Here is a 27014-nt window from a genome sequence, read left to right on the forward strand (position 1 = left end):
ATCCTAATCATTTGCGGTCTGCTGATACCAAAATCGTCATGATACGACGATGTTTATAACACGGGTCCAGAATTTAAAGTACCACAGACCCTCCTTTTGCCCTTACATAGGCAATAACCTATCCTCACGTTAATCTGAGTCTAGGTCTGAATCCAGGTCTATTTTCACAAAGTCGTTGAGATGTTGCTGTAGCATCATCCTATTACTTAGCTTGTCTCTTGATACAGGTTTCCTTACACACGATGTAGCACAGAGGCCACATATTGCAGGAGCACACTGTACACACAGACAGAACAGGAAAAGAATGGCTAAGATCATCCCAATGACTATCAGAATCTTCCATCCCCAGGCGGATATCAGATCCCAGAACCACCCCATCAATGACCAATCTCCTTCATCCACATGGATAGATTCGGAGATCTTATGCAATTTGGAAATGGCCTGGTAAACTGTCGGAGCGTTATCTGGAATGAAAACACAGCAACTTGATTGGATCACTGTACATACCCCACCTCGGTCTGCAAGTATGACGTCTAATGCGACCCTGTTCTGAAGAGTCATAAGGCGATCCGACTGGAGCTCAGCAGTCAAATTACCAAGGGCACCGGCGGTTTCATCTACCGTGGATTCAACCACCCTTGTCAATTGCCTAGGTGGGAGGCAACAGGAACGAAACAAAACATGTGCCTGAGAAGTCAGGGGGCAAAGATGTATAGTCTCTATTGTGGCAGATGAAATAGGTACCCTTAGCTGCTAAGAACGAAGGAGAAGTCTGAGACGCAAAAACATATGTTTCAGTGCAGATACTTTTCCCTAACTGAGCTCTGGGATTCTTGCCATTACCTTGCAGACATAGGTGACCCTGATGGGGTACAATCCAAATCGGGGAGGATCTCTTTGCTCGCTGGTTCTCACTCAGAGTAACTCCATATCCTGTTATGTTCCATCCAATATATGCTAGTGTCTCATCTCTCGGGATAGTCTCATAGGAAATATTTTCCCTAATCATATCTACTATACCCTTAACTAGAGCACTATTCTTAGCATTATCTTTCACAGAACGTAGGGGGTTGGCTTCATGAGCGTATATGAATATTGTTCTATATGCCCACACAGAACCATTATGGCTGAAAGGCAAGACCAGATAAGGGATACCTCTATCAGTAGTATGAGGCATAGGACCACACACCCAACAGTTAGTTGTGTTCACTACTAATTGGTGTTGGTGTAGAAGCTGAATGAATGAATTATTGACAAATTCTAATCTTCTAGCAGACTCGTGTTCAGGCAGAGGGTGAAAAGAATGCGAGGAAACAGTAGAAGGAGGTATGGGCTGTGTAGTGGGTGCAAATGTCACTTGAAAAGAGAATAAATCATATCCTATTAAAAACGTCATTACACTAAGCAACATGAAAATACATAATATCAAAAATTGTTTCTTTGTCATCATTATACACATTCTGGCTTTAAAGTTCATCTGTTTGGCAGGCCTCTCATTCTCGAAAAACTCCATCCTCTCTAATTGCTGCTCGTGGTGGTAGGGTGTTCTATGCTAAGGAATGCTTCTGTCAGTCCAGGGCAACTCCCTTAGACCGACCAGAACTGTTGACCTAACATCTTCAGCTGCACTCCAAAGACTTGGGCAACCACGACCCTACAGCTGAACCCGGATGGCGGTTCGAAAAATCAAAAATAAGAAAGTTTCCCAGATGAGAGAGCTGCACTTTCAAAAATAGCAAAGAAAAGGAGTTTTTTATTTGTCCGTAGTTCTCGGCCTCAGATTGTAGCGAGTTTTTCCTGGTACTGTCTGGTCCTGGAACAAAAGTTCAAGCTCTGTAGTGTTCAATCGAATTGACGGTGGCACAGCTTCTTGCAAAATACTGTCACTTTCTTGCTCAGAAAGTGTTCCTTTTACACGTGCGTCACTAAAAGGCAGAAAACGAGGCACGGTCTCAGTCTCAGAGTCAGCGATCCCCTCCTGGACCCACCGGTCATACGGTAGAGGCAAAGGGACCCTCTTGCAGTGTACGCCGTGGATCCAGTTCTTTTTCCCTTCCACTCGAACAGCTGATCTTGTTGAGAGAAGGACGAGATGGGGGCCGGTCCAGCGGGGCTGGCCATTGCTTGTCCGTTGGAAATTTTTGACCAGCACCCATGATCCAGGATCGATAAGATGTCCTGGAGCTTCAGAGACCTGAGGCAGAGTATCGTGAACCTGTTGGTGTAAAACACGCAATTTAGCCGTCAATTCATACAGATAATCAAGCAGTACAGGGTGTTCGATCTCACTGCATTTTGTCGGCCTTGGCACTCCCCATATGTTAGCCGGGCGGCCGAACACAATTTCATAGGGACTAAGTCCCACTCGCGAATGCACAGTCATTCTTGTTGATAGGAGTGCCAAAGGCAGAGCGTCAGGCCATTTAAGACCAGAGCTCGCTTGTATCTTTGCCAACTTCAATTTGAGAGTGCCATTATAGCACTCTACTAGTCCAGCTGATTGGGGGTGATTTGCAGCATGGAATTTCTGCTGAATGCCTAGCCCCTCACACACTTTTTTCATCACTCGATCCACAAATTCACTCCCATTATCACTCCAGACCATTCTCGGCATTCCAAACCTAGGGAAGAATTCTTTGGCAAGGACTTTAGCTGTGGATAAGGCAGTGTTGTCTTTTAAGGGATATGCTTCTACCCATCTTGAAAAGGCACAAACAACAACGAGTACGTATTTCAAATTGTTGCACCTTTCCATGTGGATGAAATCTAGCTGCAAAACCTCAAACGGATACGTTGGAGGCGCAAAATGACCAGCTGGAGTTGGGGTTCCCCTACCAGGATTGTATTTCAGACACACCATGCAATTCTTGACCACATTCTCTGCACATTTAGGAATTCCAGCATTTTGCCATACTGGAGCAAACAACTTACAAATCCCTTTCACACTGATATGGGCCATTCCATGAGCCATTGTCACCACTGCAAGGACATACGCATCGGGTAACAACCATCGCTGATGTTCTGACAATTCAACCCAACAACCATTTTTATTCAATTTACCCGTACTTTCTCTCCACACACTCAACTCTTTCTCTGAAGCTTCAGCTTGAAGAGACTTCGCACTCTCTATCGTATCTTCACACATTCCAACGTCACCAACCCATCTTGCAGGGCCTGCAACATACATTTGATTCATCACATCTTTTGCTGTTTCTCTTGCGATTTCGTCAGCAAATGCATTACCACGACCTACATCATCAGTCACCTTCTTGTGTGCACTGCATTTCACAATCACAACTTGTAGTGGCAAGGTCAGTGACTCAAGAAGCTCATTCACCAACTAACCATGCTGAATCTTAGCTCCATACGAAGTCAGGAACCCACGTTCTTTCCACAATCGTCCAAAACTATGAGCCACACCAAACGCATACTGGCTGTCGGTATATATGGTGACCTTATTCCTTTCGATAACACACACACTCTCGTAAGTGCAATCAACTCTGCTGCTTGGGCTGAATTATGTGGTATACGTGCAGCTTCAACAATCGTATGCAAAGTCGTGACAGCATATGCTGCAGTCGTATCACCATTCGGAAGCTTGAAGCATGAACCATCCACCCATAAGGTACCATCACACTTTACAAGATGAGTATCTTTAAGATCTATTCTCCCTTTCGTTTCTTCTTCTGTCCTGAGAAAACAATCATGCTGTTCAACATCATCTGTCTCTACTGAAATCGGCAATAACGTGGGTGGATTCAACGTATTGCACCTCTTTATGTGCACATGACTCGCCAACAGTGTCAACTCGTAACCTGACAATCGAGCACTAGTTAAGTGCTGTGTCTTGGTCCTGTTTAACAACGTGTCCACTGCATGTGGAACCATCACAATCAACATATTATTCATCACTAACCCAGCAGACTGTCGAATAGAAACAGCTGCTGCCGCTGTGGCTCTCAAGCAACTCGGCAATGCTTTAGCTACCGGATCCAAAGTCGACGAAAAATACGCGCTTGGACGCTGCTTGTCTCCAAAAGACTGTGTCAGCACTGACAATGCACAACCCTCTTTCTCATGGACATACAGTGTAAAGGGCTTACTGTAGTCGGGGGTACCCAACACAGGAGCCGAATATAATGCATCACGCAATTCGGAAAAACTTTTCTGACAATCTTCAGACCATGGAACGGGATTCGGTGTATCTTTACATGTTAATGCTATCAAAGGTTTGGCCAGCAGAGAAAACCCAGGTATTCATTGTCTACAGTAGGATGTAATGCCCAAGAAAGCACGTACTTCTCTCTGTGTTCTTGGCACACTCAATTTTGCAATTGCCTGAATTCTTTCTGGGGTCAGTTTCCTTCCCTCCTTCGATAAGAGATGACCTAAGTAGGTCACTTCTTGTCGACAATATTGCAGTTTTGAAAGTGACACTTTGTGATGTAAATCAGACAAATGACGCAACAACGACAAGGTGGCTTCTTTACAAATTTCCTCAGTATCTGCGGCCATTAGCAAATCATCGACGTATTGAATAAGGGTAGCGCCATCAGGTAAAACAATTGCATCAAGCTGTGTTTTTAAAGCCTGACTATATATTGATGGACTTTCACAGTAGCCTTGAGGAGCGAGTTTGAAGCGGAAGCTTCGGCCTCCTAAACTGAAATCAAAAATATCCCTGCTCTCCTCGGCAATCGGGATGCTGAAGAAAGCACTCTTCAAGTCAATCACCGAGAACCAGGTGGCGGAAGCTGGAATCATAGTCAATAGGGCAGTGATATCAGGAACAACTGGAAACTGTGGCACAACTATTTTATTGACCTCTCTAAGATCAATCACGAACCTGTAAACAGGTGGCTGAGAAGGGTCAGTACGTTTCAAAACAGGCAGAACGGGACTATTACAAACATTGCCTCTTGTCTCTTCAATTACATCTTTTTCAATCAAATCATAAATGATCGCTAGCAACGCTTTTTCACCTTCACTAGAGATCTTGTATTGGGGAATGCGTGGCAATTTAACATTGGCTTTCAATGTCACAACATATGGCGGTATTTCCAAAAGACCCACATCATTAGGACCAGTAGCCCAAAGAATATCAGGAAGAAACGACAATTCTGTCGGAAGTTTATCCTTCGACAAATACATTGGAGAGATCACTTTCCTACCCAGTGTAAGTTGTACTCCCGAAGGAGAACAATATAATGTTGCATACAATCTTTTCAACAAATCCAATCCTAACAAATTTTCACCACAACCTGTCGTCAGAATAAGGGGTGCTTCCAATTCACAAGGTCCAACAGAAAGGGACATAGGACTAGAAATCGGATTCCTAACCGGGGCGCCAGAAAAACCTACTGAAACATTCATCTCGCCAGACAAAGGTGCGCCAGGGAGTTTTGAGTGCATAATAGAACTCTTTGTAGCACCAGTATCCAACAGAAAAGGCTCTGACACACCTGATGTAATCACCTTAACATAAGGTCCACTCTGATCTACTGGAACTGAAACAACTCCCTCTCTTTGTCTATGGCTGTCCTAGCAATCATTACCTTCCATATTCTCATCTTCTGCATAGTAGTCATCAGCATAGTACTGAGCCGTCCTACCAGACGCGTTATTTTGCTCGTCAAAACGATTCATTGAATTCTGATACGGAAGGGGACGCGTGTTCTGGGGTAAACTTCCACGTCCTCTACCTCTAGGAGCTTGTTGAACACCTCGACCTCTTGCGCCAGAAACACCATTTGTACGCTGCAACAAAATAGGACAACTATACTTGTAATGACCCTCTTCTTTACAATATGAACACTGATTGGGACCTACAGGAACACGTGGTTGATAATACCCGAACCTTTGCGAGTTTCTCTGAAACTGTTGAGGCTGCTGATACTTACTCTGACCACCACGTGGCGGATACGCCTGTTGTAAAAGAACCTTTGTCTTTAATTCTTTAGTTTTCTTTTCTGCTCTATCCTTCTCATCTTTATCCCTATTTTCATAGTACTGTGCAGTAGCCAATATTTGTGCTTAAGAGGAAACGGCCCAAGAACTCTCTGAATCTTTCAATTTCTTACACAGCTCGGGAAGCAAATCGTGCACAAACTTGTCAACGAACAACCGTTGACCACCTTCTGTACTCATATCTTGACCACTATGGTCGATAAACGTTTCCTCAAACCTGGTGAAGAAATCAGACACTGTTTCATCTTTCTTCTGCTTACACGCAGACAATTTATCCCAATTCACACGCATCGCAGGCATTAAAGTCTTCATGTAAGTAATGATCCTAGAAGGAAGTTCTGCTACCAAAGGCTCAGGCTTGGCACCACCAACTTGTCTATCATTTGCAGTACTAATATTAGCCCATGTGTCACCTAATTCTTGCGCGTGATCTGCATGGCGAATCAATCTCCACAAAGGCTGTGGAACAACATTCCCAAATAACATGTCTATGTCGGCTAAATTCATAATGCATGATTCTGCAGTCTGTGATAATTCCTTATAATACCCTGCAGGGTTTTTACGGGGGTCAGGCAAAGTCTGCTTAAGGGCTAAAACTTCAGCTCGCTTCCAAGGAACATGTACCCAAACACGCTGAAAATGAGCTGGAGCAGCAACAATTTGATTAGCGGCATCAGCCGCAACGGCCTCCTTCCACACCGGAGGGACTTCTCTCATTGGGTACTTTCGCACATTTTTCCTAACTGAGGAGTCAGGTTCAAACAGTGACTGGGAAAGATCTTTATTTCTAAAGGACAACAGCGTCGTGAGTGCTTTCTCAACATCAGAACCCACAATCGTGCCTTTTGAAAACTCAAACCGTACACGACACAACTCAGGCGGATTTGTTTCTAACTCATTATCCTCCAATTCCTCACAAAGGAAAGTACACATTTTCAAAGACGTATCTTTGTTTCGGTGCTTCCCATTGATGAAAGACATCCATAACAGACTCCACATCATATTTAAAAGGGTAAGTAACCCATTTACGCGCCATATGGTCAAATGCTTCTCTCTCTCGAGAATCAGGCAGTTGACTACGCGACTGCTTGTGTCCGAATTAGGGGTCACACCAGCTGACCCAAAGAGAGGAAATATAATGCTAGCAACAGTGTCAGTCATTCTCTGTCGGATAGAAGGAGAAGTCGACAAGAGAACAGGAGAAAAAACAGAGGGAGGCAAAGCAGATGCAGATGCAGACGCAGAGGCAATATCAGGAAGAACACCAGAAGAGGCAGTCGATGTAGTAGGCAAAGTCGTAGGAAATACAGATGAAGCAGGTAGCAAAGTCGGCGACCCTTGAGGGGGCTGCGCCATAGGAGTAGGAGCCAACTGAAGAGGAGCTGGCGGCTGTGGAAGAACCTGAGGCACAATATTTAGGGGTTGCACAACCAAAGGCTGCGGTGGTGCTGTAGCACTCTGCGCATAAGGGGGTGGCAAACTCAACAAGTGTGACATTAAAGGATCTTTCTCAATTTCTTTTGCTGCATCTTGCTGAAGAAGCAGCAAAACTGGATAACATTTATCGATCACCATTTTACGTTGCCTGTGCAACTGCTCACTCATCTGTTCTTCTTCATTATCTTTAAACTGCATAGCAGCTTGCATTATCGACATACCCTTTTCTCTCTTATTCCTCTTTGCTAATTTAATTTCCTTCTGTTCGGCTTCCTTACGCCATAGGCGGAAAGAGTCAAACATCGCCGGCCGGGCTTTCTTCTTAAAAAGTTTAACCTCCAGATTATCCAGTATCTCTGTGTCAAAACTACCATATTGGGGCCATTTTAAAGCACCATCTTTCCTGGTGTATCGGATCCATACTTCATTATATGTGATAGGGCCTACGCCATGTTTTACATATAGTTCATAGGTTGGAGTTCCAATCGGAGGAACCGGACACGAGTCCTCCAATCGGGAATCCCTATGACAACCAAGACAAAACAAATTTCCAAGTCTGCTAAGACCAGGCATCTTCGCTCTCTAGTCTAGCTTCAAACTTCAAAGGATTATCGAATACAATAGTCTCGTGAATACACGAGTCCCTCGGCTTTGGTACTTGCAAGTTCCAAATCAAAGATCCCAAGGGGATACCAAACTAAGAACCAAACTAAGGACTGGGAGACGCTTCACTTATACTTAACTGAGATATCGATGACGTCACCAGAAGACTCGTCTATCGTTTCGCTCTACCAATCATCAAGGGTCCAAAACAGGGCGATAGTCAGGGCAGCAGTCCTTCGTAGCCGTCGGGAAGCGGGGAACCTCGCAGCAAAGACTTTCGGACCACGTCGACATGCAGGGGTCGATGAAGTGGCGGCCTTCCTCCAGAATTTTCACACAAAGCTCCTCATGAACCTCTGGCTTGGACCGGTACCGCTGAAATCGCCCAACGATGGGCGCCAACTGAAGTACTGGGTTTTTCAGAACCCAGTGGTGCCAGGGAACACACCCTAAGACTTCGAGTTCTTCCTGTTTCAGACTACAGAAACACAGAGTCTTATTGGTGTTAGTCAAAGATCGTATTTATTGGCTGCAACCAGTAACAGGTATCCTAGAAGTACAACACGGTGTATATTCAAAGGAGACTGCTCAAATTTACAAAGCCAGCCTTCTCCTTTTATACAAAATATTGTGCTTTAGGCAAACATTCCTTATTTTACAGTTGACCATTCACATATTTTCACTACAAAGAAAAAGCAGAGTCATGATGACAACCTCATATTTCAGTTTGTCCAGCCCTCAATCAATTACCCGGCAAGGCCCGGTGCTTTCATCAGATATCGACGGACCCCCAATAAAAACGGGCACCTCCTCCTCATAAAGCAAGTCATAAAGTAAGAAACAGGGACAGGTGTGTGTAAGATTAGGCATGGTTTGTGTGTGATGAAAGGTTTTATGATATGTTGTGCCTTGATACTAATCTCATTCGGCCACTGGGAAAGGAACTGGCTGAACAGGTTTGGCTTCAGGCAGTGGAGTCAGCTTGCCCAGGTCACAGAGGAGTCAGCAAAGGTGTATGTGTCCTTCATACTCGATTTTTGGCCTAGTCATTGGCCTATGTGAGGGCAATCAAAAAATGACTGCCGTACAATGGAAAACGAGGGATCAGAACGGAAACTATGATTTCAGGGTGATTTCTTCACCCGAATATGGCGAAAATGCTTGTGCTTAGTATCCTAATCATTTGCGGTCTGCTGATACCAAAATCGTCATGATACGACGATGTTTATAACACGGGTCCAGAATTTAAAGTACCACAGCAGTGTGTGCACACCAACCAATCAGCACAGCACAAAGACCACAGCACAGCCAGTAAGTGAAGCAATATCACAGCCGACACACACATACATCCAACACAACACCAACAGATGCACAAGTCTGGGACAGAAAGGTGGAAACTACTTGGCCACAGGACTGGGCAGCACACACAGTTGAACTGCATGACTGCCAAACAACACAAGAACATCACATACAATCAATTAGTGAGATGCCCTGAGTGACACTTTGATCATGGCCAAAGAACTGCACCACAAAGCACAGTGCCACAAATGAAGTGATGGGGAGGCACACACACATGTAAAGCAAGGGGACAGCTGACATCAAAGTGAAGTGTACTGCATGTCAGTAGGGGACATGGCAGGAGTGTACCATACACAAATAGAGGGAGAGCAGATCCACAATGGGTAGGCATCTGAAGCACAGATAGGGGATGGTATGACAACACACACAACATGCCATACTGGAGGCAAGAAGGCACCATGTGACAGCAATGCATGAGAAAACACAACCACAATGGCAGTGTGGAGCAGCAGGTCTGCACAGTCACCACAAACAGTAACAAGACACACGGATGATCAACAAAACACAACACTGACTTGCCAGTTACCCACTCTGCATACTCACAAGTGACAAAAACAACAAGTAGGAGTCAGCCAGAACTGCAAGGACACACTAACACACTGCACAACACACAACTCACACATGTGCATACAACCACATTCACAGGGCTGAACGATCAAAACAACAGGCATACAACTCCTGGGTGACACATGCGTGTAGTTGACAATGCAGGGGCATGCACACATCAACACTCCTGACAAACTCACCCCCTTCACACTGCACACTTCCTGACCATCCAAGAGCGCACATGGAACGTAAGCCATGGGACTAGAATGACTGGCCATCACAAGATGACCACACACATACACCACTGGGCACACATAAAGGAAGAGTACACATAAATGATAAGCCTTCCCAGCCTGCCTGCAATACTGTCTGCAGAAACCCACTCTGTGCTGGCAGTGCCCCCCAACCTGACATGTGTACAATATAGCCAACATGAACAAATTAAGAAAATGACAACTGCTTTCCATTGAAAATTGACACCATTGCCCCCACAAGTATCTGGGTCAGGAAAAACTGAAGACCCTGTCGTCCCTGTAAAAAATAGAGTAAGTGAGCCAAAACATTGACTATGTTGACGTGACACACACACCATGTGGCACAGTAAACCATATACACACAGCAAAATAACTTTATTCAGTAAGGACTCTGACAAAATAGACAACAGGAGCAACTGTCTGTATTCACATATTGCACAGATAGGCACCATGTGGAGAGAAGAGCAAGGCACAAAATGCAGAACATGTCAATGAGCAGCTGCACAGGCAAGGGAAACACAGCAGTGAACAAAAAGGCCAGTGGCCAGGGCTAAGTGCAGATTATGTCCATGAGAAGCTGCACAGGCAAGGGCAAAACAGGAGTGAACAGCAAGGCCAGTGGCCAGGGCTAAGTGCAGGGTATGTCCATGAGAAGCTGCAGAGACAAGGGCAAAACAGCAGTGAACAGCAAGGCCAGTGGCCAGTCCAGGGTGCAGAGCATGTCCATGAGAAGCTGCACAGGCAAGGGCAAAACAGCAACGCCAGTGGCCCGTCCAGGGTGCAGTGCATGTCCACGAGAAGCTGCACTGGCAAGGGCAAAACAGCAGTGAACAGCAAGGCCAGTGGCCATTCCAGGGTGCAGAGCATGTCCATGAGAAGCTGCACAGGCAAGGGCAAAACAGCAACGCCAGTGGCCAGTCCAGGGTGCAGTGCATGTCCATGAGAAGCTGCACAGGCAAGGGCAAAACAGCAGTAAACAGCAAGGCCAGTCATCAGTGCAGGGTGCAGAGCATGTCTATGAGAAGCTGCACAGGCAAGGGCAAAACAGCAGTGAACAACAAGGCCAGTGGCCAGGGCTAAGTGCAGACTATGTCCATGAGAGGCTGCACAGGCAAGGGCAAAACAGCAGTGAACAACAAGACCAGTGGCCTGGGCTAAGTGCAGACTATGTCTATGAGAAGCTGCACAGGGAATACTTGAACACAGCAAAGAGCAACATGGCCAGTGGCAAAAACGAAGTGTAGGGTATGTCCAGGAGAGGCTGCACAGGGAATTCTTGAACACAGCAAAGAGAAACAAGGCCAGTGGCAAAAACGAAGTGCAGGGTATGTCCAGGAGAGGCTGCACAGGGAATACTTGAACACAGCTAAGAGAAACAAGGCCAGTGGCAAAAACGAAGTACAGGGTATGTCCAGGAGAGGCTGCACATGGAATACTTGAACACAGCAAAGAGAAACAAGGCCAGTGGCAAAAACTAAGTGCAGGGTATGTCCCGGAGAGGCTGCACAGAGAATGTGTGTGACTGTACCTTTCCATGTTCAGCAACATAGTCAGGAGGTAACAATGTGCAGTACAGGCCCACCTGTTTGAGAGACAGGTGTGTGAGGGTGACCACCACTCAGACTTGGCTGTCAGGCGGGCTGGGAGCTGGCTGTGTTTCGGGGACTGTCAGGGCACTTGACCCGGGAGAGAGTGGACCAGCTGAGGTAGAGCTATCAGTGGCTTGGCAAGCCGGAGGGCTACTTGGACCAGGTGGTGTAGTGTCACATGGAGGTAGAGTCATGCTGACGGGAGACACATTGTGGCTGGGAGATTGTGGAGGGGTGCCTTTCCACTTCTTGGAGATCCTAAATGGCTTACCTGACTTTGGATCAATGGGAAGTGGTGTGGACACAACAGGAACACTCACTACCAAAGCTGCATCAGGTGCAGACGCTGGCCCCCCCTCTGGTGATGTGCTGCATCCTACGGAATGCTTTGCCTGGCTTCGCCTCTGCCCCCCTTCCCCTGTTTCCTAGGTGTCACCCCTACAGTCCCCTCCTCCCCTGCTTCACTGGGCTTGGAATGGGAGTTGAGGTGGTGGGTGAATCTGCCTTGGAGTCCTTCCTAAGTGTACCCTTGGCATGCACCACCTCCTCGGTGGGCACAGAAACTGTATGCTTCTCTTTGTGAGATGCTTTAGGGACAGGAGAGTCCTTGGATGGGTTGCCTCTGAGGCATGTGTGCCTGAGGTTTGCTGCTTTGCTTTTTGTCCCCTGGTGTCGACTGGCGGGCTTTTCCCTCTGCGCTCTGGGATGGCTTTGGTCTTCTGTGGGGATGGTGTCCCTAGACCGCTTGGGTTGTTGCTGCTGTGTGCTTCATATGCTGTATCGTGACTTTGATGTATGGGGACTGTGGTCACTGTCGTCAGACATGGCCAATGCCATGGGGGTGGACAAAAGGACCGGAGCTGGACTGTGAGTATGTGCCTGTTGAAGGGCTGACGTCACTGTGGTGGACAAATCCAGGACAGTCCAGTGCAGCCCACCCACGTCTGAATGTATGTCCTCCATGAAAGCAACCACCTGGGCCAATTTATTGTCATGGTCTATGAAGGCATTGAGGAGAGCTGTCTGGCCTACACACAGCTGGCGCAAAAGGTCCACAGACTCAGCACTGATGGCAGCAGGTGGGACAGGGGCAGCGGTGCCAGGGGTGAAGGACACTCTTCCCCTCTTACTGAGGCAGACACGGGCAGCACCAGAGGAAGTGGCTGGGAGGGTGGGCACTGGCTGTTGTGTGGTGGAAGATGATGCAGAGTCCTCGTTCCCTGTACCCGCCAACATGGATGCATCACCGCTGGCATCAGATGATGTGGCACTTTGTGTCTCAGGCTGGCATTCCTCCAGCAGACACCTGTCACCCTCTGAGGCGCTGGTGACATCTGTGTCACTGGGCTCCTGTGCAGCTGTTGTGCTTGTTTCACCCCCATTGATGTCCGTCTCCTGTCCCTCTGTGACCACAGGAGATGCTGCATGAGAGAGAGAGATGTAGGGTCAGTTCAGTGGCAGCAACAGAACAAATATATGCAAGCAATGGATAACAAAAGATTATGAAATCCACATGTTGCACACCACCCTGTGCAATCACATAGTGCTAACTCATTATATTGACTCAAACAGTGCGTGGAAACTGGAAATTCAGGCATAAGTGAGGCATATGATGACCACACAGCACAACACCCTGCTAGTGGCTCCGTTCAACCAGACACACAACTAGCTCTGAGCACACCTAGGGACATGATGGGGGCGCACTACTTGTTGCTACTGACAGATCTGAATGGAACAGGAGGGGACAACAGAGACACAGACTACAACATGACATTGGCCATGAGCCCATGACACCCACCATGTTGTACTTTGGGGCCCAAAGACTGGTGCACATTGTTGTCAGATGTCTAGGCCTCCCAAATCTGGGTGCATGGAATGGACGCATTGATGAAGGCACAGTCCGATCGGGCACACTGCCGTTCCCTCCCATGGGATTCCCCAGACTATCCCAATGCAGAAGAACCCTGAAGAGCATAACTCAGAATGCACAGCATTCAAATTAAATTGTAAGTACAGGTAGAGCAAATGTGTAACACCGACACCCAGCCCAGCAGCCACTTACATGCCACTACATCACACTACTAACATCACATAGGCCAGCACTGGCACAGTGTCTGTACACATGCAGCCACTCCCAGCCAAAGTCACCCATCCCGAATGCTCACCCCTGACTTGCTGCTGATGCTCCTTCAAATGTGCATCCAGCTCAGGCTGTGTCACCGCCAAGATGCCGCCCATTAGTGGTGTCATGCTGCGCCGTGCCAAACGTCCAGTGCGAGGAAACAGCCCCAAGGTCAACTCTGCCACGTTCTTTGCCAGCCGACTGATGTCGTCCCACTGCTTATGGCAGTGGGTGCGCCGTTGGTTTGAGACCCCCAGAGCTCGCACCTTGGCCGCAATGGCCCTCCACACGGCCTTACGCTGGTGTACCTTGAGCTGCAGCCATGGGAGACAAGAGAGGAAAATGATCAGTGACACAGTGTTATGTACCGACACCTATCAGTATAGCAGCAAGATACAGACTCATCACAAATCCAACAAACTGTCGATCAGAGACTAGAATACATCTCACATGGTACATCTGCATGGGAAAAGCTGTTATGAATGCATGCAGGTGTGAGGGGGAACACAGTCCCTGCACATCTCACACACATGCAGGATGTCAGCACTGAAACCCCTATGTAGCCTGCCCACACCTCCAGTCCATTGTTGGGTTGAGCAACACATACATCACATATCAACCTGTGTTTGGGGGTAGACTCACAGTGTACAAGACTGCGCAGCCCTCAATGTCCCTGTCCTGTGAACAGGTTACTGTGTCATGGATGTCACATTGAGGGACATGATCTCACAAAACCAAAATCCTCATCACAAGGCCGGTTGTGTGAAATCTACAGTGCTGAGATGGCCCATAGCTGCAGTGCAATGAGAAAAGACTGATGTAATACTATGTAAGTCGAGTGATGTGTCCTTGTCTTTGTGGGCAGGGACTGTGCAGGCCACCTGGGCTCACACTGAGATAGACAACAGGGGCACACGCAGCCATTCAGCCAAGCAATCACTGTCCTGACTCCTGCATGAACAACCTTCTGCGTCACTGTAGGGCTGACAACACAACACAGGTTACTCATACATACATGTGCATACAGGGAAACCTGTGGCATTGGGTACACACACCTTCCCCCTGAAGACAGCATGTTAGGCAGTGCATGACACAACCCCACACTCTCAGGCACATACTGCATCGGTCCAACTACATGTTTTCCCCCCTTGCCCTCCCCCTCCATGTTGAGGACTTACCACAACATTTGGGGCACCATATAGCCTTGGGTACTGTGTAAGAACCTTGTCCACCAGGACCTCCAGCTCCTCACTCGTGAAGGGACTGGTACGGATCTTCTCTGTCCTTGCCATCACTGTCGACATGAGACAACAGCAGCGGAATTGGGTGGTGAGGGGTCTCTGGCAGCAGTCCCTGGAGGCAGCAGCAGGTGAGGGATATCTAGCAGCAGGCTCTGGAAGCAGTGGAAATGTGAGGCTCCCTCCCACACATATATAGCCCCCTGGGGTCGTTTCAAAGGTGCAAAGCTGCAGCAATTGGTGGTCCAGGTTTGCCTCTTTCAAATGCATCCAATGAACGCCTCCGCGGTGGCGGAGCACGCCCACCGCAATTTTCAAAATGTTATCATGTCACCACAATCAAGGTTCCCATTGGCTATAAGGGCATGCTCCATGGCGGTGACACACCGCTGGGGCCTGGTGTGTGCTACCGCGATGGTGCATCTTTCAAATGCATCCAATGACCGCCTCCGCAGTGGCGAAGCACGCCTACCGCGATTTCCAAAATTGCATCATGCCACCGCAATCAAGGTTCCCATTGGCTGTAAGGGCATGCTCCATGGTGGTGACACACCGCTGGAGCCCGGTGTGCGCTACCGCGATGGTGCATCTTTCAAATGCATCCAATGTCCACCTCCGCGGTGGTGGAGCACGCCTACCATGATTTCCAAAATTGCATTATGCCACCGCAATCAAGGTTCCCATTGGCTGTAAGGGCATGCTCCATGGCAGTGACACACCGCTGGGGCCTGGTGTGCGCTACCGCGATGGTTCATCTTTCAAATGCATCCAATGACCGCCTCCACGGTGGCGGAGCACGCCTATCGTGATTTTCAAAATTGCATCATGCCACCACAATCAAGGTTCCCATTGGCTGTATGGGCATGCTCCATGGCGGTGACACACCACTGGGGCTCGGTGTGCGCTACCGTGATTTGGGTGGCGGAGAACATGCCAACCGCCATTTTCCCATGTCTCCATGCCTATCACTACCGCACTTGTATGTATGGGGGGTGCTGGTGACACACCGCTGGTGCCAGGCGGTAGCTACCGTGATATGGGTGCCATACATTGACACGAGGCACCAGAATTTAGGCGGCAGAGCATGCCAACCGCCATTTTCCCATGTCTACATGCCTATCACTACCGCACTTGTGTGAATGGGGGGTGCTGGTGACACACCACTGGTGCCAGGCGGAAGCTACCGCAATATGGGTGCCGTACATTGACATGAGGCACCCCGATTTAGGTGGCGGAGCATGCCAACCGCCATTTTCCAATGTCTCCATGCCTATCACTACCACACTTGTGTGAATGGGGGGTGCTGGTGACACACCGCTGGGGACAGGCGGTAGCTACCGTAATATGGGTGCCATACATTGACGCAAGGCACCACAATATAGGCGGCGGAGCATGCTTACCGCCATTTTCCCATGTCTCCATGCCTATCACTACCACACTTGTGTGAATGGGGGGTGCTGGTGACACACCGCTGGGGACAGGCGGTAGCTACTGTGCTATGGGTGCCATACAATGGCAATGGCCATAAGGCAAACATCAACAGTGCACAGTGCCCACATGGTCAATGGCACATCATTGTGCACATGATGCCAATGTTCTATTTACTCCACTGGTGACTACACATGCCATGTTTGTGTATGTGATTTCGTAGATTGGCCTCTACTCCCTCACATGTCACTTATGAATTTGATGGTCGTGTAGGCAGGACAGTGTTGTTCTGGACTCTACAATGTGTACACATGTCAATGTGTTGAGGTGCAGTGGCAATCACAGCAATGTTCGTCTCAATGAATGATGATCTTTTTTGCATGGCCTCTTATGTCTGCTCATGCACACAATTGTCATTTCTGCGCTGACTGTGGTCATTGTGTTGTGGATGTGAGCTAGGTTGAAATGACGCATGAAGGTGTGACAAGTACAGCAGCTAGGCAGGAGACAGTGGGGTTGATTTGTTACACATATGCTGGATGCTATACTCCCAGATGTGCCCATGTGAAATGTGGCCATATCCCTATGTGCATTCACATTGACCAAGGTGGTGTTTGCGGTACTTGTTTTGTGTAAGTTGACAGGTGTGCCCTTTGTGTAGCTGAAGGTGTCCCTACATGTAAGCTGGTCTGTAACTCAATTTTGATGGCAGTCATTGTTGTTGTTGTTGTGTCATCCAGAACATGAGATGCTGTGCGCATCTCATGATGTATTGCATTGACTTTCATCTCAACTAGGAGGAGGCTAAATCTGATTCGTCACTTGACAGTGCTGAAGGACATGGAGGATGTGGCGATCATTCGGAAATGCCGTAGGGATAGAGCCACCCTAAAAACCCTTAGTGATATGTTGGAGACCCACCTGCAGCCTCGCCGGACATATCCTACAGCTTTCACCCCAACTTATAAGGTGATTGCGGCCCTGCATTTTTTTGCCACTGTATCGTTCCAGCACACAGTGGCCAGTGCTGGTGGGTTCTCACAACCGATGTTCAGCATGGTGCTGTGTGATGTTCTGTCCGCCATGATGATATACAAGGACAGATATGTCCATTTCCCCAGGGGTGCTGAATTGCCAGCTGTGAAGGGAGACTTCTATCCCCTTGGACACATCCCCCATGTTGTTGGTGCCATTGATTGCACCCATGTCGGGCTTGTGCCACCACAGGCAAGTGAACACATTTACAGGAATCGTAAACATTACCACTCCATAAATGTGCAAGTGGTGTTCCTGGCAGATATGATCATCTCCCACGTGTGTGCCAAATTCCCAGGCTCAGCCCATGACTCCTACATCCTGCAGAACAGCAGTGTGCCCCAGCTGATGGCTAATCTGCTTCCCGAGCGTGCATGGATTGTGGGTGAGTATGCCTAGTCATATGGTGTGCTGGATGTGTGACCTGCTGCCCTCTGCCTCAGCAACATTGCAATGTCTATTTGTGTTTTTCATACCTAGGTGACTCTGCATATCCCAACTGTCCCTGGTTGCTGAACCCACTGCAGAATCCCAGGACCACGACTGAAGTCCGCTACAATGAGGCCAATGGGAGGACATGTCGTGTGGTGGAGCGTATTTTTGGTCTGCTCAAGTCACGTTTCCGCTGCCTGGACAAGACCGGAGGTGCACTGGCATAGTCGCCTGGGAAGGTGTGTCAGATTGTAGTGGCATGCCGCATGGTCCACAACCTAGCCATTCGCAAGGAGATTCCCCCACTCCTGGATGATGATGAGGACCCAAGGCCCCCGTCTGCAAACCAACCTGTGTCCAGTGATGAGGACAGTGGAGAGGAGGAATGTGTTGACCTGTGTCAACAGCTCATCACCCGCTACTTCACTTGAAGGTGGGTGACAATGTACAACGTACCCATTGTCTGATGATATTGCTGTTGTCCTGAAGGGGTATGTGAGAATTGTAACAGCAGCCAGTTGTAGACTTAGCAGTGGTTGGCAGTGTTTTTGGGACAGGTCATTTGGGAACATCTGCAGGACGTGTATGTTGACACTTGTTGCCCATTGTGACGTGTGCATGTTGGCTTATCTTGATGGTAGGTGTTGTGTGATATCTGTGATGCCACATCCAGACCAGTGAATGTTGTTCTGTTGTGTTTCCCTAGGGGCCTTCAACTTCTCCTTGCCTACATACAGTCCATACTCCTGGTACATTGTAATCATGTTGAAGACTGTACATCCTGCAATAAAGACGGAGCAGACACGACAACATGTGTGTGAGGATTTTTATTTACAATGGTGACATGTGAGGGGATGTACATTTACATTGAGGTGGTGGTGGAGCAGTGAGTTGACAGTTATGGTAAATGAGATAATCGAGTAGTGGTGGTGACCCAGTCCAACAGACAGATGCCATTCACAAGGTAGTGTGGGGAAGGACAGTCCAAAAAGTCAATGCAGTGGTGAAGAGGGTTGCCATCAGGGCTGGCTCCATGACTGGCGTTTGGCAGGTGCTTTGCCTCCAGATACTCCCAGGGTCTTAGGAGGGTCCGTTTGTCGCTTGGCAGGGGGGGGCCCTGCTGCAGGGCCAGTGGGGTCTGAGGACTCACCCCTCTCTGTGGGCGCAGGGGAAGATGGTGAACTGTCATCCTGTGGCCCACCAGAGGGAGGTGGAGGTGTTGGTTGTGGCACAGGCCTGTCCCTCAGTACCGCCACTTTCTGGCCCAAGAGGTCCACAATTTGTCCCATGCGGGTGTCGATGGACCTCATCAGCAGGATGAGCTCACGTAACAGTTTGTCCGACCGGCCCTTTCGTCCCTGGGCCTGTTCATATGCGCCAAGAACTCTGGTGATGTGGTCCAGGGATTGGGTCCCAGCCTCCTGGTGTCTGTGGGTGACCCTGCCCCTCCCACCTACCCTGCTGCCACGGACCTGTTGCCTCACCACTGTGGGCACCCGCATCCTCTCCCTGCCCTCCTCAGTCGGTGGTGTGGGGTGGTCATCCTCTGGGACATGGAGGGTGTTGCAGGCAGCACTGGTGGTGGTGGTGGTGGCGGTGGACGCACAGGCCGTAACAGCAGGGGTCTGCAGTGAAGTTGTTATTGCAGCAGATGTGGTGGGGGACGATGGGGTCCTGGGACCTGTTGCTCCCTGGCACACCAGATTGACCGGCTTCGAGCTCATCGTCCAGAGAATCCTGGGAGTCAACATCCGAGAGTCCATGTACAGGGGCGGAGACTGGCTCTGCAGGTTGCTGGTGATGTCATCTGCAGTGAGTTCTTGATCACCTGTGGGTCAGATGGGAAATGGTCATAGTAGTGCACCCCGCAAGTTTTGTGTTAGCTGTGTGTCATTCACTGTTTGTACACTGCACAATTGACTGATCATCACATTGTTTTCTATGTGCACTACTGTGCCTCCTGACATGATGCAGTGGTACATGCTTTACTTGTCCATGGTGTGAGGTGTCAATGCATACCATGCAACCCGTGCATTATTTATGATTACAGGGACCTGTTGCCATCTAGGGACTGGCACAACATGTTTTTTATTGAGGACTTGTACAATTTGGATAAATTGTGTCTCTGGATGTTTACCTGTGTCTTCATATTAAACTAGATCTTTCATACTATTCAATTGTTTATGAACTCCATTAAAAATTTTCCAAGCAAAATTTCTAAATTTGCTTAATTGTTGGCACTGTTAGTTGGTTCTCAGTTCATTTAGACATATAGGGGTCGATTAGGATGTAGGGTGGATCACCACCACCCGCATGGCGGTGGCGATTCGCCCTACATCCTTCCCCGCCTGCCACCCATTTCCCCCGCCATATTAGTATTAGTATTGGTAGACCGTATGCCAGTTTTCCGCCGGTCACACAGGTGACCGGGCGGAAAAGGGGCTATATATGGTGGTGGTGTCTGCTAGACAGCGCCAGCCATATTAGCATGGGCAGCGGTGCATGGCTTTCCATGGTGGAGACCCTGCCATGGAAAGCCATGCGGAGTCTGCTTTTGGGGGCCCGTTGCGGGCCCCCAGGGTATTGGGGGGTGGAGGTGCACATGAGGGGTACCTATCGTACCCCCCTGCATTGTCATGGACATGGTGGTAGGCACCTCATGTTGCCTGTCACCTTGTGCATGACAATGCACACAGTGCATTCCCAGCATTGTGGCGGGTGGGCTATGAGCACCGCCTGCCACAATGCTGGGAATGGAGGATGCCACGGTGGCGGTGGCATCCTAATTGCAAGTGCGGGACCGCCACACCACAGGCAGCCGGTCCCTGCACCCCTAGGGTGGCGGGCGGACTTCCTAATCGGCCCCATATTTTTCAAATGTAATATTGCCTTTACATTTTGGAAAGAGGTTTGGGATGTTATTATAAACATATTTCATTTATTAGGTAAACTTTCCTATAATGGGGTCGATTCCGATCCTGGAGAAACCGGGTACGAACCTTCGGTCGGAGCATTTTCTCTGTCCGACTCGTACCCGGTAAAAACACCATACAAACAACATTTCCGTACGATTCGTACAAAACACCGACCGACACAAAAACACATACAAATGTGATCCGGGACGGCGAGTACGCGACATGCGGATGGAGTCAGGCAGCTTTTTATGTACCAGCAAGTACGATTCGTACCGACAGCACTTCGGACGGCTATATTTTTACGGCACACAAAAAGTGCCGGAAAAGCTAAGTACGCCGCGAAGCGTGCGGAAAAGGGGGCCCGGTACACGCCGAACACCCCCCCAGCCCCCCCGTATGTACGGTGCGAACCCCCACCCCCATATGTACGGTGCGGACCCCCAGCGCTACGGGCTGGGGGTCCGCACCGTACATATGGGGGTGGGGGTTCGCACCGTACATACGGGGGTGGGGGTCCACACAGTCCATATGGGGGTGGGGGTTCGCACCGTACATACGGGGGTGGGGGTCCGCACCGTCCATACGGGGGTGGGGGTTTGCACCGTACATACGGGGGTGGGTGTCCGCACCGTCCATTCGGGGGTGGGGGTTCGCACCGTACATACGGGGGTGGGGTGGGGGTCCGCACCGTACATACAGGGGTGGGGTGCGGGTACGTCGCGGACATACGGGGGGGGCTGGGGGTATGGCACGGACATGGGGGGCTGGGGGTACGACGCAGACATGGGGTGCTGGGGGTACGGCGCGGACATGGGGGGGGTGTTCGGCGCGTATGCGGGCACATGTTTGGACGTCTCCATGGTTGCTATGGAGGTTCGCTCCGTACGGTGTTTTTACCATACAGTTGTGGATTCGGACGGACGGGACGGATCGTACTTGCGCGTTCGGACGTCGGTTTACCGAGTCATACGTAAAACCGTCCGGGGACGTGTCGGACACTTTTTCCGATCCAAGGACGTGTCGGGGTATATTCCCAATGCGATTCGTATGGTGTTTTTTACATACGAATCGTACTTGCCAGTTTGTACGGGACTTGTACGATCCGTACGTAAAAAAATCCGGAAATATTTCTCCAGGATCGGAATCGGCCCCTATATGTTGATTTGTAAATCAATATTGCTTTCAACAAAACTGTCAGATTCAAATAACAAGCTCTTTGACTTCTTGCTATCTGCTGCTCTAAAATCAATTACTGCCAATTGGGAAAACACTTCATTATTGTCAATTCATTCATGGTGGTCATGGATCATTTTTATCAGAAAAGGAGCTGATCTGACAAGGTTGGGTGTTAATCATAACACATCTACAGATCAGTCTTTTTGGAAACCAATTGATAATTGTATAGCATTATACTATTAAGGGTTTATATTATATGATAAGTATAGTTTGTTGGATTTTATTATAAGGCCCTGTTATTATATACTTGTTAAAATAGCTATTGATTCCCTCCCTCTTTTTCCACATTTGTAGTTCCTGTTATACTGCAATTTTCATTGTATAGGTACAGGTATTATTATAAGGGAATATTGTAAATTTCAATGTACCTCATCGGTGCTCTTTTTTGTTTGGTCTATTGCCTTATCATTAATTCAATAAAATATTTTTAACAGAATGTTGGATTGTGTTCTTGAGGGTATTTCTATTAGCACTTTCTCCAGTAGGGTTTTTCAGTATGGAATAGGCTTGTTCAACTGTAGGCCCTTCACATAGCTGTACTGGATATGCATTTATTAAATATTTTGTGAAATTTATGCCCTACTTCCTGAACGTTTCCCTGTTGGAAATGGCCCTTTTTTTTGGGTAAGGTTAAACTTTTTGCCTTTCTCCTCCTTTGTTTTTGACTTAGATTTTGCTGGCTTGAGGACTCTGAGCTAAGTAAACATAAGAGGGTCCCTGATATAAGGATATGAGAAGAGGAGGGCAGGGAAAGCAACACAAATTAAACAAGGACCTCTTCTCTACAGCTAATTATACAGTGGGGAATATCTCCACAATCGCTACACAACAACAACCAAGTACCACAGAATTGGATTCACAATTTTATTAATCAAAATATATATATTATTTTTGTATTTATCATTTTATCTTTGAAGACATTCATTTATACATACAAATAGTCATATGTTAATTGGGTCACATCACAATCGAAGAAAACATGAGACAGAAACAGGACATATATTTTGGCAACAAAGACAAAATTCATGTTTTATATCAAAACAAACAACCAGACAATACAATAACCCTATGTAACAAAAATATACATGTAAAAACAGTGATACATTTCCTAAATATGTACAGTAAAATAGAAATGTAGCCTAGAAGACAAAAACCCAAGAGCGCCGACGCGCGTTTCCGAGTAGGATCAACAGACCCTAATTTCCTTCGTCAGGGCGCAACAATCCTTTAGCAGTTGGAAAGGATGTCAGAATAATTCCAAACTGATTCCATAGTCTCTTCTCACGAGAGAAAACTTTAACAAGGCTTTGAAAATTTATAATAGTACTTGTTTAAACAATCTGTGGAAACAAGGAAAACAACAAATATAATAATTCAAACTGCCAGATGCAATCTATAGTGGAACCAGCAACACAATTAAAGAGCCAATAGTTCCCAAAAGTAGGAAAAGGAATAGAATGGGTCACACCAAGTGTACAAGGAAAATAGTGTGTCAGTCTTATACCGGAATGTGCCAATGAAGCAAAAGCTATCAACCAAATTAAAAAGAATAAGCTGAGAAAGAAAGAATTAATAGAAGTAATAGAAAAAAAAAGATAAAGAAAAAAGCAAAATAGAAAAAATATTGAAATTGCACCTACTAGGCAACAAGTAATATGAAGACACCGCTTAATGAAGGGTCAAGGGCAATAATGCACTTAATGAGTATTCCAATTGGCTGCGAATAAAAAAGGGGGAAAAGCAAAAATATATTATACTAAACAGACTAAATGGACAGACTTAGAGACCTGCCGTGAAGGTAGGAGACTATTTAAATGCAGACAAATACGAACCAAAGGCCACAGTTGTTTAATTAAGTCCAACCTATATGTAGGGTAATGGCGCTACAGGCGGTCTTGAGATCCTGGTGAAGAATGAAACAACTTGACAAGGTGCACATATCAGCTGAAGAAAAAGAACGGAACTAATTTAAGAGAGTGAAAAAACCATAAAGACTAATAAAATGGCACTAAAGGGGGACTACGACTTACGCAAGAATACTTGATGTAGGAAATATAGGACCGGAAAGCAGATTCATAATGCGGTCACAAATCAGGTCAGGGAGTGGATGCAGCGTAATAATAGGAAAATCCTAAAATGAAGGCGAAAGCTCCAATTAACTAAGAAACAGAATAAATGTGTTAAGTAGCTGCTATGCTATGCTAATTACCTGCAGGATGTATAACGAAACTAAAAACGTGACCCAACCGGGGCGGTGTCCGTCTCCAAAGAATCTCCGGCTGGAATGGCCAGGACTAGGGGTATATATATTGAAGAAAGCCCGGGAAGATTGATATGAGATAGAGGACGTGAATATCGTACAGCTGATGGACGCCATGAAGCGCGATGAAGGAAAGTGAATACAAGCGTAGGAAGGAAGCCGCCATATTGGAGGAGGTAAAGAGAAATCAGCATATAGTTGATAAGAACTAGGAAGCGCGATGAAAGTAAATGGGTTGCAGCGTCAGAAAGAGGCCGCCATATTGGAGGAGGTAAAGAAAAATAAACAGAGGAAAAAAAGATACAAGTATAACTATAAACACATGGAACGAACTACGTTCAACACCCGTAAGCTTAAAAATAGGATATATGCCACAGAAACCACCAAGGGTAATGTTATAAGAAAATAGACCTGCCCGTAGACATACGGCCGCCAAGTAGAAAGAGAAAACCAAAATAAAGTAAAACATGCACAGATACTCGTGACATGTGAAATATACATAAGATTCAGGGGATGGGGGCCAAGTATCATGAGCAGACGGCCTACTAAGGACCAACTGGGAAATGAATAAGCAGGAGATTTACAAGAGCGCATTTTCCCAAGGGATGTGTTCATTAAGGCCGCAGTCAGCTGTCTTAAGAGTAAACATCCAGAATACTTCTCTTTTTTTCCTTAATGCCTCAGTGTTGTTATCCCTAGGAGTCATTACTTTTTCTACAATGATCCATTTTATGTCTTCAACCTTGTGATTTTTAGCAAGCCAATGTTCAACTAGAGGGGCCCCTCTACGTTTATTTCTAATTGAGGATTAATGTTCGCTCAATCTTGTTCGAAATTCCCCGCCTGTCTCTCCTATGTATCCTTTGCAGCAAGGGCAGAGGATAAGGTAGATGACGTTGGATGATCTGCAGTTAGTCATTTCTGTAAGGTTAAATTTAGAATTTCCCCATTCCAGAACACTAGATGTAATGGCAGACTCACAGGCGTGGCAACTACCACATCTGTGGTTACCTAACACCGGATTACTGCCAGTGATGGATTTTTGAACCCACTTATTGGTGTTACTAAAGTGGGATTTCACTAGGGAATTACGTAGATTCTTGTTGCGGCGGAACGCAAAAATGGGTTTGGGTATGTTATTGTTAGGGTCGCCTGTGTGAAGGATATGCCATTGAGAGCCAATGATATGGCGCAATTTGTTGTCAAAGTTAGAGTGGCGAGTAACACATACCAGTTTTTGTTCTTCCGTATGGGTTCTTTGTTGCAAGAGAGCCTCTCTGTTATAATACTTGGCTCTTTTGTATGCGTCTCTTATTACTCTATGAGGATATCCTCGTTTGAGTAATTTGCCTCTAAGGTCATTGGCATGTATTTCAAAGTTGGCCATGGTGGTACAATTCCTACGTAATCTGAGAAATTGACTAAATGGTATGTTGTCTTTTTGATTACGTGGGTGATAACTTTGGTATTGAAGGAAAGTGTTTCTTGCCGTGGGTTTGGTATACAAAGACACCTCAATTTTGCCTTCCATGTTGTAAATCCATATATCTAGAAATTCAATACGTTCCTTACTGATGTTAGCACAGAATTTGAGATGGCTATCACAAAGATTTAACCAAAGAATGAATTCATGGAGTTGTTCTTCTGGGCCTTTCCAAATAAAAAAGATATCGTCAATGAATCTGCTCCAGTGTTGGATATTTTCAAAAAAAGGTGCAATTTCATTGAAGATAAAGCGTTCTTCAAACAAACCCATATAGGTGTTGGCTACATTGGGTGCACAGGCTGCTCCCATGCTCACGCCTTGGATTTGTTTATAGATAGTTTTATCAAATTCAAAGTAGTTTTCAGTAAGTACGTTAGCTAGACATTCCAGAATAAAGAGTATGTCTTCCGTGCCGCTATTCTTTTCCAGTGAGCTTTTAACCGCCTCTAATGCTCCTTTCTGAGGAACATTTGTATATAAGGCTTCTATATCCATAGAAACCAAAAAATCTGTGTTGGGGTTAAACATAAGTCCCTCAATTTTACCTATGAGGTGGCCCGTATCCTTGATGTATCCTGGGAGGATACTGATTAGTGGATTTAAGAATTTGTCTACGTATTTGGATAGTGGCTCTGTGATGGAACCAATAGTGGATACAATAGGTCTGTATGGGGGATTTGCAGAGTTTTTATGCATTTTTGGTACTCCATACAGAACTGGAATGTTAAAGTACGGTTTATTGAGGTAATCAAATTCTTGTTGACAAATAGAGCCTCTGTCCAGAGCTCTCTGAGTGATTACAAGTATTTCCTCTTTTATTCTGTTGCTCGGATATGAATTGACTTTGTGGTAATGTTCAGGAACTTGTAGCATTTTAAGTAATATATAAATTTTCAAAGCCTTGTTAAAGTTTTCTCTCGTGAGAAGAGACTATGGAATCAGTTTGGAATTATTCTGACATCCTTTCCAACTGCTAAAGGATTGTTGCGCCCTGACGAAGGAAATTAGGGTCTGTTGATCCTACTCCGAAACGCGCGTCGGCGCTCTTGGGTTTTTGTCTTCTAGGCTACATTTCTATTTTACTGTACATATTTAGGAAATGTATCA

The 27014-nt window shown here is 46.9% G+C and overlaps 1 protein-coding gene across 1 annotated transcript; it reads right to left on the reverse strand.

Annotated features, from left to right (window-relative positions):
- Positions 1–1753: 1753 nt before the first annotated feature.
- LOC146802520 (uncharacterized) lies at positions 1754–25808 on the reverse strand. Its single transcript, XM_085623766.1, has 2 exons — positions 25653–25808; positions 1754–2215 (listed from the first exon to the last, which is right to left on the reverse strand). The coding sequence occupies exons 1-2, from the start codon at positions 25806–25808 to the stop codon at positions 1754–1756; spliced, it is 618 nt and encodes a 205-aa protein (XP_085479892.1).
- Between the last annotated feature and the right edge of the window lie 1206 nt (positions 25809–27014).

Source organism: Triturus cristatus, chromosome 8 (genome assembly GCF_964204655.1).
Source record: "Triturus cristatus chromosome 8, aTriCri1.1, whole genome shotgun sequence".
Lineage (NCBI taxonomy): Eukaryota > Metazoa > Chordata > Amphibia > Caudata > Salamandridae > Triturus > Triturus cristatus.